Genomic DNA, 12558 nt, shown 5'->3' on the forward strand with positions numbered 1-12558 from the left:
TTTTTTCAATGTTTTCACGCCCGATCCGAACCGTCCGGTCCGACCGGTTAACCCACGACCCATACACTTTTTCGGTTTGGGTTTTATGCTAATATCCGTCATTTTAAGAACCGAGAAAACCCACAAAATCCGCCATTAACCCGCGACCCAGTGAACCGGTTGAACCGATTAGGTATGAGTTTTAAAAATATCATTTGATTTTGGAATAAAATATAGAGTTTTAGACTCTATTCAATCATTTTTAGAATTTTTTTTAGATTTTAGATTCATTTGTTGTTTTAAATTTTTTAATGAAACTTCACAGTGCCGTCTAAGGAGAATGAATGGAATGGTGAGAGAAATAACCGAGATTAGCTATTTTGAATTTGCGATGTTTTATTAGTTTATTTATGTCATTCGCGATCTCATACTATTTTAATATTTGTTACGGTTTTAGACTTTTAAACTGGATTTAAAAATTTTATTTGAATCACTTTATTATATTGTTAGACTTCATATTTTATAATATATTAAGAATATTTTTATTTTTATATTTATAAAAACTAAATCATTTCTATAAATATTAAATATATTAAATAAAATTTTAATCAATTGACCCGTGGTCGAACCCGTTTAACCCAGTGACCCGATGACCCAGAAGGTAGTCCGGTTCACTATCTGGGTCGGGTTTAAAAACACTAGTTTTTTTCAAAACATATTTCATAGGTAAGAGTTTTCAAGCTTATCATATGATGTTGTAGTTTGAAAAAAAAAAAAAAAAATCCCTCATTAGTTTATTTTTTCTTTACAAAACACCTATATAATTTTCTAAACATTATAAAAATATAAATAAAAATGAATAAAATTTACAAATCTAAGGCCACATTATAATAAGTTTGCTTTACGCCTCTAAAAAAAGGGTCGGACAAGCAATGCTGAAAACATCCTGGTTTAAGCTTTCTAGCTTGTTGCAAAGGTTATTAAGATTGAGGGTATGGAACTAGACAGAGTTTTATAACCGGAATGTGTGTTATTGTCTTTATATGATTATGTTTTCACAAAATGAAAAATTGATCCAAGATTGTATTATGCCACATCATATAAGATGCTCGATTTTGTGGAATTTCCTGTCAAGCTTTGTCCTGAAATAATTAAAATAACTTCAGTTCTATTTCAAACTCTTCATTTATTCCAAACTGAAACCTCAAGACACAACCAACAAAAATGGCCCTAGCTGCCTTCCAATGTGTTTTCTTTAACGTCTTCATTTCAATTTTACTCAAATTAGTAAAAGTATTTTCTAACTGGTTCCACATATACATGACTCCTCCTTACTCAATCAGCACTATAATCAGACTACCAAAGCTAATTAAGACCAAAGAGTAGTTGGATTTGAGTTTTAAACTTGTGTGCTACTAGTAAACCACTTGTTGTATTTTCTTAGTATAGTAAAAATAATTCTTAATGGTTCCCACATAGACAAGAGTTCTCCTTACTCAATCAGAAAAAAGCTATAGAGCAAAAGTGGAACAATTTGAGAAATGTTGAAACAATTTGTCTTCCACATACATGAATCTGTAAAAGTAAATTGCATCACATAGACACGGCTCCTAGTCGGAGGAGAGAGTATGATGGTGACAGAAAACAGCAAAAGCTATATCCAAAAATGGATAAAGAATCTCTTAAGCGCGTTGGGGTACTTACGTTGGAAGAAGTTGACAAGTTAAGGAAAAAATCAGAGCACAGTTGAATCATCTCTCTGCTATAAATACAGAGAGGGGGTCACAACTCAAAATCACAACAAGCACAACAGAGAGCAAGAGATTCAAATAGCAAAAAACTTAAATATTCTTTCAAAAAAAAAGATGGGGATCGTAGCATTCCAATGGAGAGAGGGAGAAAACATACTGACGCTGCTGCAGAACAGAGAGAACTGGCAATCAAGGCAAGTTTAAAATTCTTTCGACGTGTTAGGTTATAATTTGTGCATCACACATTGTTGAATAACCTTTTTTTTATGGGTGATTAATAGGTCAATAAGAAAGGCGGCTTGGGAACGGGATGAAACTGGAACTTACCAGATATTGAGTGGTCGTTGCGAAGAGACCGATGGGACGTGGTTAGGTATTTCTATTCGAGGCCGAGTCGCTTTTCTTGTGGATGCATGGCCCCTACTTGTCAATGACAGATTCATCGGTGCCGAGCGTCGTACTCTTGAGTTCTTAGAGGTTTGATTAATGATTGATTTTTGTTGATTTTTTTGTTTAAACTATCTGGATTCCCACTGGATTGCGTTGATTACTTGATTACAGAGCAACGAGAGTCCAGAGGACTTTGCAAAGTCATTGGCTGCAGATACCGGACATACCGCACGTAACACGCAGATATCCTATCAGCTAATTGTGGCCGACATAGCTTCAAACTCAATGTTTTATATCTCCAAACCATCTTTGTCTGAAAATGGCATTGTCCATATAGAGCCTGTTGGTCCTGGTGTTCATACCCTATCTTCAGATGGACTCGATTCCGAAGATGGACGCAGGGTAATTTAGTACAAGAATCTTGTAACAGAGTTTTTCTTTATGATATTCTATTTGCAAATCTTTTCATATAGAAATGTATAGCTTTAAAAGCAAACCCTTTTTTTTCGGTCTCATGCAGGACTTACATCTGAAAAACTCTTTTGGTGAGATGATTAACAGAGAACGACTACCACCAATAAGGGAGCTTGCTAGGATTATGTATGATCCAGTCAGAGCTTACGAAAGAGTCCCACTGATGTCTATTTTTGTCGTCGACATGAGGGTAAGAAACTCAAAACATTATAATTGAGCCACCTTTTTTATGATCATCACCTACATTATATTATTGTAATCTCTCTTCTTCTTTTTTTTACCTTTTTGATTCAGATTGGATCCGAACACTATGGAACAAGAAGTACGACAGCATTGGTGGTGAAACGCACCAACGACGTGATGTTCTTTGAGAGGTACAGGGAGAAATTTAATGATAACTGGGAAGATCACGACTTCGCGTTCACCATCATCTAGTTACAATGAGACATTCCGCAGCATCCGAATATTATTATCTATACTAAATAATCTTGTTGATGCTGTAATTAATTAATACATCATAATCTTGTCGGTTCAGGGAAACCTATTTCCTTGGTCACACACTATAAATCTCTAGTCTATGAACGTTATCCTCTAAATAAATAAAAACTAGTTGGATTTCTGAAACTTTCCTATGTAGACTGTTCAGTTTATATTTCATCTTATTCAGTTCTTGAGTTATTTTTCCAGAGTTTCTCGTTAACTTTACTTTCACGTTAATTCATGTATTTTTCAAATCCAATGAGAACATCGATCGAGCCATAGTTTGCAGAATGAATGTACACAACTGGGATAGCTTATACTCGTTTTGGAAACCCTGATTGAGCAATTCGTCAAGAACCCTTGTTGCTTTCTCAAAAACATTGACACCACGTCGTATGCGGTAATGAACAAGAACAATGAAATCAAGAAAAAGCAAGAACATATATGGATATTAAAAGAAAATTCAAGAGAGTAGGAATTTAGAAAAGGCAAGAACATATAGAAAATAAGAAAAAGCAAGCACACTAGACATTTATCATAACAACTATAACAAGAAAGACAAGACATGAAGAGATTGTTCAGAGTAATGGAAAATGCAGAGGAGAGAGAATCTCTCGGCTATATAAACAGAGTGGAGATCACAACACCTCATCATCTCATTATTGGTGTTTTCCTGAACGTCTTGGTTTCCCTTTTTCTCAGATTAGTAAAATCAATCCGCAACCAAAAAAGTCCCTAGCTGTCACCTCATCATCTCCATCGTGTTTTCTTTAACGTCTTCATTTCAATTTTACTCAGATTAGTAAAAGTACTTTTTCTAACTGGTTCCACATAAACATGACTCCTCCTTACTCAATAAGCACTAGAGCCACTAGAATCAGACTACCAAAGTTAATTAAGACCAAAGAGTAGTTGGATTTGAGTCTTAAACTTGTGTGCTACTAGTAAACCACTTCTTGTATATTCTTAATATAGTAAAAGAAATACTTCTAAATGGTTCACACATAGACCTGAGTCCTCCTTACTCAATCAGAAAAGAAAAAAAAAACAAAATATAGAGCAAAAGTGGAACAATTGGAGAGATATTGAAACAATGTGTCTTCCATTTTACTTACTATAGCAAGTTTATGCTACTAGAAGCCACTTTTTCAACGTTTTTACATACATGAATCTGTAAAATTAAAATAGCAATACATATTCTGGTGGTTACTGAATGGAAGAGAAAGTATGATGGTGACAGAAAACAGCAAAAGCTAAATCCAAAAATGGATAAAGAAGCTCTTAAGCGCGTTGGGGTACTTACGTTGGAAGAAGTTGACAAGTTAAGGAAAAAGCAGAGCACAGTTGAATCATCTCTCGGCTATAAATACAGAGTAGGGGTCACAACACAAATCACAACAAGCACAACAGAGAGCAAGAGATTCAGATAGCAAAAAAAACTTATATATTCTTTCAAAAACAAAATGGGAATCGTAGCATTCAACTGGGCAGAGGGAGAGGGAAACAACAACCAACTCACGCTGCTGATGAACCGAGAAAATTGGGAAAATAGGCAAGTTTAACATTTTCATTCGACGTGTTTGTTTTAGTTTGTGTATAAGACATTGTTTCTGAATACTTTTCTGATTTTTTAATCTTTATTTCTATGAGTGATTAATAGGGTCATAAGTGAGGCATCTTGGAATGGAAATGGCGAGATATTGAGTGGTCGGTGCGAAGATAACGGCGGAACGTGGTTTGGTATTTCTAGAGGAGGCCGAGTCGCTTTTCTCATGAGTGCAGAGATACTGTTTGACCGCGTTGATCAAAACACAGGCTCTGAGTTGTACCCAATTGAATTCTTGGAGGTTTGTTTGATTTTATTTTTTTGCTTTTCATTATTGTTCAAACATCTTTGAATATCTTTATTTGATCAAGGTATTGCTTTGTTTGATTGCAGAGCAATAGGAGTCCACAGGATTTTGCTCTCCACGTGGCACAGCGTGAAGAGGAAAGACATTATAATGGAGAACTGGATGATCCGGCCGATGGGTGGTCCTATAGCCTTATAGTCGCAGACATGACTTTGAATTCAATGGTTCATATCAGGAAACCCTCGCAACAAGTGCCAATTGTCATAATACAACCCGTTCCGTTTGGTGTTCATACACTTTCTCCTTTGGAAGGTCTCGATTCCACAGAATCTCCCAGGGTAATTAATTACAAATGTCTTGTAATAGAGTAGCATTGTCACGGTAGTCCATTTTTGCAAATCTTTTCGTATAGTTTCTTTATTTATGTCTAAAATCAAAACACTCTGTTATTTTTTGTTGGTATTATGCAGGATTTATGCCTGAAAAGCTTGTTTAGCCAGATAATTCTTGACTTGGGAAACAATGAACAAGCACATATGAACGATAGTGCTGGGAGGTTTATGTATGATTCTGAAGGAAGAGCATACGGGGTGTTTCGCCAAACTATACGTAACCATCCTTCTGGAGAAGTAAGAAATTTATCAACTGTTTTTATGATTCCTCACCATCCCTTCATTAATCTCTATTTTCCCCATTTCAATTCAGCTTGGAATGCAACGCTTTGGAACAACAAGTACGACAGCATTGGTGGTGAAACGCACTAGAGAAGTGATGCTATTTGAGAGGTACATGGATGAGAATGGTGCATGGAAGACACACGACTTCGCTTTCAACATCCAGTAGAGTTACAAACAAACATTGGGAAGCATCCGAATATTATTATCTCTAATTATTAAATAATCTCGTTGATGCTGTAAATAGATCTCTCTAATTTATTTACCTTGTTAAGATTCACGGAAACCTATTTCCTTGGTCACACTAAATATATCTCCAGTCGTCTATGAACATTCTACTTGATATACATAAATAAATAGTTGATTTTCTAAGACTCCTATGCCAACTTAAAGTTCACTTTTATTTTGGTTCCATCTATACAATTCGTAAGCTATTTATATATCTATAGTTTCTCTTTCACTGTACTTTCAACTTAATTTGTATCTCTCAATTCGGTTGATGACACCGAGCCATGGTTTGCAGAATGAATGCAGACATTAAGGGTAGGTTATAGTATTTTCGGGAACCCTGATCGAGCAATTTCAAGCAATTGGTCAAGAACCGTTAAAGTTCTTTGTCAGAAGCTTTGACACCACATCGTATTTTACACCCTCCTTGGTCTTTGTCGAGGGAGATGAGCAGGAGAAGGTGATTATAGCTTCTAGTGATCTCTGATCTAACTGCGGTCATGGGACTCATTGATACAACCTAAGTATATCTATCTCATGCTTTTTTTAATTATGTTGGGTCAATAGAGCAAAGTGTCCCGATTTGTACGAGTGTTTGTTTCCCATATGCAATATTTAGAGGTCTAAAATCAGTTGTAACTTGTAACAGATCATATATATTATACCAAAAGCTGATGAGGTTAGTTTATGTTTTTTTTAATTTTAACGAATATATCAAGGCATTTGTATAAAAAAGATTGTGTATAATATATATTTAAGTTAAGAAAAAAAAAGTTATTGTTGTGTGAAAAAAAGCAAGAGATTCCTACAATACCAATAGGTAATGATTATGTTTTAACAAAATGAAATTGATCCCAGATTGTACTATGCCACATCATATAAGATGCTAGATTTGTGGAATTTCCTGTCAAGAGTTATCCTGAAAGAAATAAAATAACTTCAGTTCTATTTCAAAATATTTTCACTTCCATTTATTCCAAACTGAAACCTCAGAATTGCTTCTAAAGACTTAATGGTATGCAAGAATAGAATACCTTGTGCGTTAACGTTGTTTGCTTGCTTGCAGCATCATTCGTGACTTCTAGATGATCAGCAAAGAATAAAATCTGCAAAAAAAAAGTAAAAAGAGATCTTAATATCAAAACAATGCACTCTGATGAATCACTAAGTTGAGCTTACTTTGCTCATAAACTGGGCGTTTGATGAATCAGTAGCCATGACTTGCACTCCAAGGCAGGTGTTTGGGACACTACAGAAAGGGCAAAAGATAGTTTTGAAAACACATCCATCTTGTTCGGACCAAATACCCTGACCTTTTGAGATTTCAGAACTTCTGCAGAGTCTCTGATTAACCAATGAGCAATCTGTCATGATAACTGAAACACTTGTTGGCATTTCTGCAGAACCAATTCCTGATGTTTCTTTCAGAAGAGACAGCAAATACATTTTGGACGACGAAGTCAACAAGCATTTGGGATATGAGTGGTTCTCAGGGTGACCTAATGAACTTCTGCAGAGTGAACAAGATATCCTCATCACTCTCTGATCCACTTCCGGAAACCCAAATTCAATTCTTCTTGTGAAACGCGTGTGATCCTCGGGTCTAGTATCAGGAGAGTTACTGTTTTCTTCTTCAAGGTCAATGATGATTGGAGAGGTAGTAAACTTTCTTCTCTTCAAAGCATGGGAATTAACACTCATGTTCAACGGTGACTCTGCTTCTAGAATCGAACTACGGGTATCACCAATGGAATATCTCTCCGGAGTTACTATTACAGACGACTCAGCACCAAGAGGAGGTCTTCCGAAGTTTGAAGTAGATACATGCCGTTTTAAGAATTGATCAGGAGACCTCAGAGATCTCAGACCTGTTTCTAGGCTAGAGCTTTCATTCTTTGAGCTAGAACATGGACTGGCTGCTGAAATACCAGAGGTTTCCTTTTCTGGATCTGCATTGCTTTGGTTTTTAGGGAACAAATTCTGCTCATGGGACTCTAATATCTTACTGTCAACTGTCTCCTGCATGCAATTCTCAAAGAATTTTAATGATTATGTATGTAATAAAGTTTGAAGGAAAGGAATGAGATTGTTTAAAACCTTGACACTGTTGAAAAAATATCTTAATCCTTCCATAGAAGCTTCAAAATTATCATACACTTTGATAGACTGCCTTAGCCACTTTGAAATAGAAGCTCTGTTCCTTGGTTGTCGGTATCGCTCATCTGGGACACCAAAACAAGACAGCCTCAAATCTATCATAACTGAACTGGAAACAAAACGTTTCATTAGATATTGAAGTCTTATAAAATTACCCAAGAATATGATGGCACCATAATCAAACCTATGCCGGATACATCGCCCTGCTGCTTGATTTAAAGCACGGTACGCCTGTTGGCAATACCACTCACTCCCTCCAAGAAGTTTTTTAGATGATTTGTTGGTATCATTATATTTCCTCTTTAGTTCGACTAGAATATCGCCCCTGGCAAGAAAGTGATTCGTAAGAAAAACTGTCGAAGATTTCAAACGAAGCTAAAAGATTTTAATTGAAATAGAATTCTTACAAGTTTGGAAATGGAATGCCAACAATTATCTGTACGTAATCATCAAGGTTTAACAGTCCATTCATAAGCCAATTTCAGTAGTATAAATCAAAAATATCATAAAGTTTCTATTGCAGCAGAGCACTCAAACTCAAAAAAGGATACCACTGCCCTGGCATTGTCATCAGAAAAATCAAGCCCTTCTGAAACCTAAGAGAAACATGTAGAATTTAAACTCAAATCATGTCATGCTCATATGGTCCCTTTAAATAGACATCAATAACAGAAACTAAGACAAAAAAACAACAACAAACCTTTCCTCTACATACTGCAAGAAATGCAGATCCTCTCTTAGAATCATCTTGAGCCTCAGTTATAACAGACCCTGCTTTCTTAACTCTGCTATTTCTTCCATTCGATCTGTTATTTCCGCTTATCGAATCATAATATTCCTTCAGAACAGTTTCGAAATCGTCCTTGGCTCCTCCTCTTGGTTCTGCAACCAAGGAAAGTTATTTTAAGGTTTTTGACAAGAAAAAGAATGCATCAGTATAGGAAGTGTTGCAACAGTTTTTACATGATCACAGAAGATAGATGTTACTTACCGATAAAAAAGTCCCTTTTCAAGCAGAGCCGAGACCATTGTCCAGTTTCATGCCAACGCGTGCAGAGTTTTTCCATCAACTTATAGCTTGGAAAGAATACCAGAGAGCCTCCTGGTACAATACTGCAAATCTCTTCCAACGATTTCCCTAGAGCATCCTTCAATGCAAAGCAGAGCATTCGTTTTACAACACAAAAAAAATATCGAATCACATTACGAAAAAGAACAAATTTACAGGCAAAAAGAACTTGAAGCAGTACCTGGAATGCATATGCATCAGCTGTTTTATAACTTGCATTTAGAGGAAAATTACCAGGACCACTGGAGATTGCACCAGCCCACACCTGGAACAAATATATTGTTAAATCATAATTTCAGTTCTTGAATGTGTTGCTAAGTGGAGAGCTTTAGTCAGAACCTGCATATTAGGATCAATCACATGTGGAGCCTCTAAACAAGTGCCAAATTGCATCCCAAGTTCAGATGAGAAAGAATTCATCGGTGACAAAGTCCTATATATATTTCATAACCAAGGAGATGGATGGCTCAAGAAACATAACTCTTTGCAGAATGACATAACTCTTTTGCAGAAGCAATAGTAAGCAACAGGATACTACTGCTTACCCAGATGTTAAAATGATGGATAAAGAAAGATCAGCTAAGTCTTTGAAAACAACAGACGGATTCATGCACCACAAACTGAAAGTATGCGTCCACCCATTATCTCCTGCATCCCATTAAAGCAACAATGAACACCTTTTGTTTTTCAAAAAATGGGTGAAGTTTTCACACATTATCTATAAAGAATTCACTTGTACCTCTCTTAGCAGACCGTTGTAAACCCATTTCATAATCTAGGACGTGACTTCCATTTCTTGAAAAGAAGTATGTAAGTGTAGCAAACAACTCTGCATGAAAATTGTTCAATAAGCTCTCATTCTCAAAGATTACATTACAAAAGATCAATGCTTAACAAAGTTAGTGAGACGCAAAAAAAAAACCTTCTAGTGTGGAGACAGATATCCCACTCAAATAAGGCTTATCCGGGTCCATTTCTGATGCCTCTGATTTTGTGATCGCCTTGACCAGTAAGCACAACGTCACATTCAAGCATAGTAAAAAACGCATGCAGGCTTAGCCAGATAACATAGAAGAAATGACTTACTTGGTTAAAACATGCCTCTAAGTTTGGGAAGTTTTCAGGAGTGATATTGAATTCCTTTAACTCTTTTAAAGCTCTGTCTCCAGTCCAACTGTCACATTGATAAACAGAGTTGGAACCATTTTTCAATTCAAAAGTAAAGTAGAAGATTGGAAGACGTACTTAGAGAAATAGTGCTCAGAATCACGTTTTACTAGTGAATCCTTTTTTCTCCCAATCCAGCTTATCAATCCCTAGAATACATAGAACATTACTCAATATTAAAAATTAGACAGCAAAGCTACCTCTTAATATTATCTTCCAGATAGATGACTTACCTCTACTACTATATACAAGGATTCATATATCTCTGGCTCATTCTCACTCACCTGTTCTAGTTCATTCTTCAATTCTGCATAACACAAGCCACATTAGTAAAGATATTTCAGTGAACAAAACTTGTGTTTGAGTAGTACTTACTGAAAAGAATATCTTCTTCCATGTTAATGCTTCCTGCTTCACGAGCAATGTCTTCCATATTACTGTGGACAGTGAAAGATTTTAGTAGAAGACGGTCTTAACCATCAACATCATGAAGCATGCTAAGAAATTTGAAAACTTGATTTTTCATACCAGGAAATTGTAATTGTAAAACTAAGAAGTGTTCTGAAGCGCTTACTGTGCTTCATCGAAGATTATAATCGCTCCTTGTAGATTTACTCCGCCTCGAATGACAGGATCAATTATATAGGAATAAGGGCAAAAAACCAATTGTGCAACCTCCAACATTTTCCAGGAAGCAAAATATGGACAGCCTAAAAAGAAAAATTATTAGAGGATTAAGAAGTTGAAAAATACAATCAATTAAAAGTGAAATAAACCAGATACTAACCTGTAACAGTTTTTCCAATTTTTACAAGATCTTCAATATCATGAACCCCATTGTGACCGTTTTGCTGAAGTGATGGGTAAGCTAAGATCTGACCGACGCCTCTGGAAGTTTAAAGAAAGCAATTACATGGATTGCACGAGGTAACAACAGATGAGGAAACACAAAGAACTTAGATTATTAGGGAAAACTCACTTGAACTCAGCACATTTTATGTTTTTCTTATCTTTTAGGAGCAACCGACTAGAATAAAAGAATAGATGTTAGTATAAAGGTGTTATGCTATAGTTGAAAAGGATAATGAGATGGTATAATTATGGATGAAAACTTACCACTTTTCGTCAACATTCTCTTTCCCCTGTACATGACTATTGGTGCAGTAACGTTTCCTTGAACCCTAACACAATGAAGAAACAATGTTAATGAGTAGCTGCAAATAAAACATAAAAAAAAAAACAAGATCCTCAAAAGAGAGCAAGATCAAGTTTTGACATACCAATACAGTCATGGGAACTCTGTAACCGGTTTTCCGATACTCACGAATGACTTGAGTGATCTGAGCATGAGTTCGTCTAAGAAACAAAAACAAACAATCAATCAATAACAAGAAGAAAAACATAAACTTTATTTGCAACATTTCCAATAACTAATGATGTAATAATGCTTACGAAGCATAGTATATGGTAGGAATTGCAGGTTCAGGTGGCTCAACATTACAAGATGCAGCATTATCTGTTGAGAGATATAACCACTAATTAACAACTAATAGAAAATAATCTTCCTAATCATAGATGCAGTATTATTAGGGTCATGACGAACCTGAGGGATGCGTTCTCGAATGAGTCAAATTTCCATTCGGAAACCGCGATTTATAGCTCTTTTGCCAAGCGAGAACGGAGCAGAGCAAAGACAGAGATTTGCCTGTTCCAGTGGGAGACTCGAGCAAAGCGTGGGAGTGACCATCTCGCTGGGCACGATCAAGCGTAGATATGACCCGGCTCATGAAAGCAAGCTGGGTTCCATACGGTTGATAAGGGAATTCAACTTGAAGGCCTCCGATTTGGTAGACGTTTTTAGGGTTTTTGGAGTTTAGGGTTTGTTTCACTTCTTCCTTCGAATCCGATTTGCTGGTTGCGGGAGCCATCTTCCGTTAATCTATATCGTTGGATTCGGTGACGGAAGATAAACAATAAGTAGGAGAGAATTGAGTTTCGAGAATTTTGCGTTGTTAAAATTAAGTGGGCGGGAAAATATTACCCTTTTTCGCCATTGTTACAGCTTGTCTGACAAGCTAGGATCTAAAAACGACGTACAGTTCTGATCAGTTACGAAAGAACGGCAGTACTTTCGCTTCATTGACGAGGGAAAGAATTGGGCTTCTAAAAGCCCATTTACTAATTTTCTGTTGTTTGAAAAGTTAATTAGGCCTATAAAAGCCCATTTACCAGCAAAGCGAAAGAGAAAGAAAAAAAACTCAAAAAAACAATCGTTAAGACGATTCGATCTTTTGCTGTGTCAGTCTAATACGTTTTTTTTTTTTTTTTTTTTAAAT

At 36.1% G+C, this 12558-nt stretch overlaps 3 protein-coding genes across 3 annotated transcripts; 2 read left to right on the forward strand and 1 right to left on the reverse strand.

Moving 5' to 3' along the window:
* Window positions 1–1606: 1606 nt before the first annotated feature.
* Window positions 1607–3396, forward strand: LOC9329189 (transport and Golgi organization protein 2 homolog). The gene is made up of 5 exons (XM_021014495.1): window positions 1607–1943; window positions 1987–2207; window positions 2292–2522; window positions 2641–2784; window positions 2889–3396. The coding sequence occupies exons 1-5, from the start codon at window positions 1865–1867 to the stop codon at window positions 3027–3029; spliced, it is 816 nt and encodes a 271-aa protein (XP_020870154.1). The 5' UTR covers window positions 1607–1864; the 3' UTR covers window positions 3030–3396.
* Window positions 3397–4537: 1141 nt separating this feature from the next.
* Window positions 4538–5423, forward strand: LOC9326468. Its single transcript, XM_021014246.1, has 4 exons — window positions 4538–4626; window positions 4735–4921; window positions 5014–5239; window positions 5398–5423. The coding sequence occupies exons 1-4, from the start codon at window positions 4538–4540 to the stop codon at window positions 5421–5423; spliced, it is 528 nt and encodes a 175-aa protein (XP_020869905.1).
* A 908-nt stretch (window positions 5424–6331) lies between these two features.
* On the reverse strand, window positions 6332–12450 carry LOC9326469 (Fanconi anemia group J protein). The gene is given in 26 exon segments (XM_021011145.1): window positions 6332–6479; window positions 6811–6935; window positions 7009–7848; window positions 7927–7995; window positions 7997–8046; window positions 8142–8311; window positions 8394–8422; window positions 8538–8582; window positions 8687–8868; window positions 8978–9134; window positions 9237–9320; window positions 9395–9488; window positions 9601–9703; window positions 9795–9884; window positions 9978–10056; window positions 10142–10229; window positions 10301–10371; window positions 10456–10529; window positions 10598–10659; window positions 10797–10932; window positions 11010–11110; window positions 11202–11249; window positions 11339–11403; window positions 11503–11578; window positions 11675–11738; window positions 11826–12450. Coding segments are annotated over 26 exon segments (3327 nt in total). The 5' UTR covers window positions 12151–12450; the 3' UTR covers window positions 6332–6379.
* Window positions 12451–12558: the final 108 nt, after the last annotated feature.

Source organism: Arabidopsis lyrata (genome assembly GCF_000004255.2).
Source record: "Arabidopsis lyrata subsp. lyrata unplaced genomic scaffold ARALYscaffold_1, whole genome shotgun sequence".
Taxonomy (NCBI): domain Eukaryota; kingdom Viridiplantae; phylum Streptophyta; class Magnoliopsida; order Brassicales; family Brassicaceae; genus Arabidopsis; species Arabidopsis lyrata.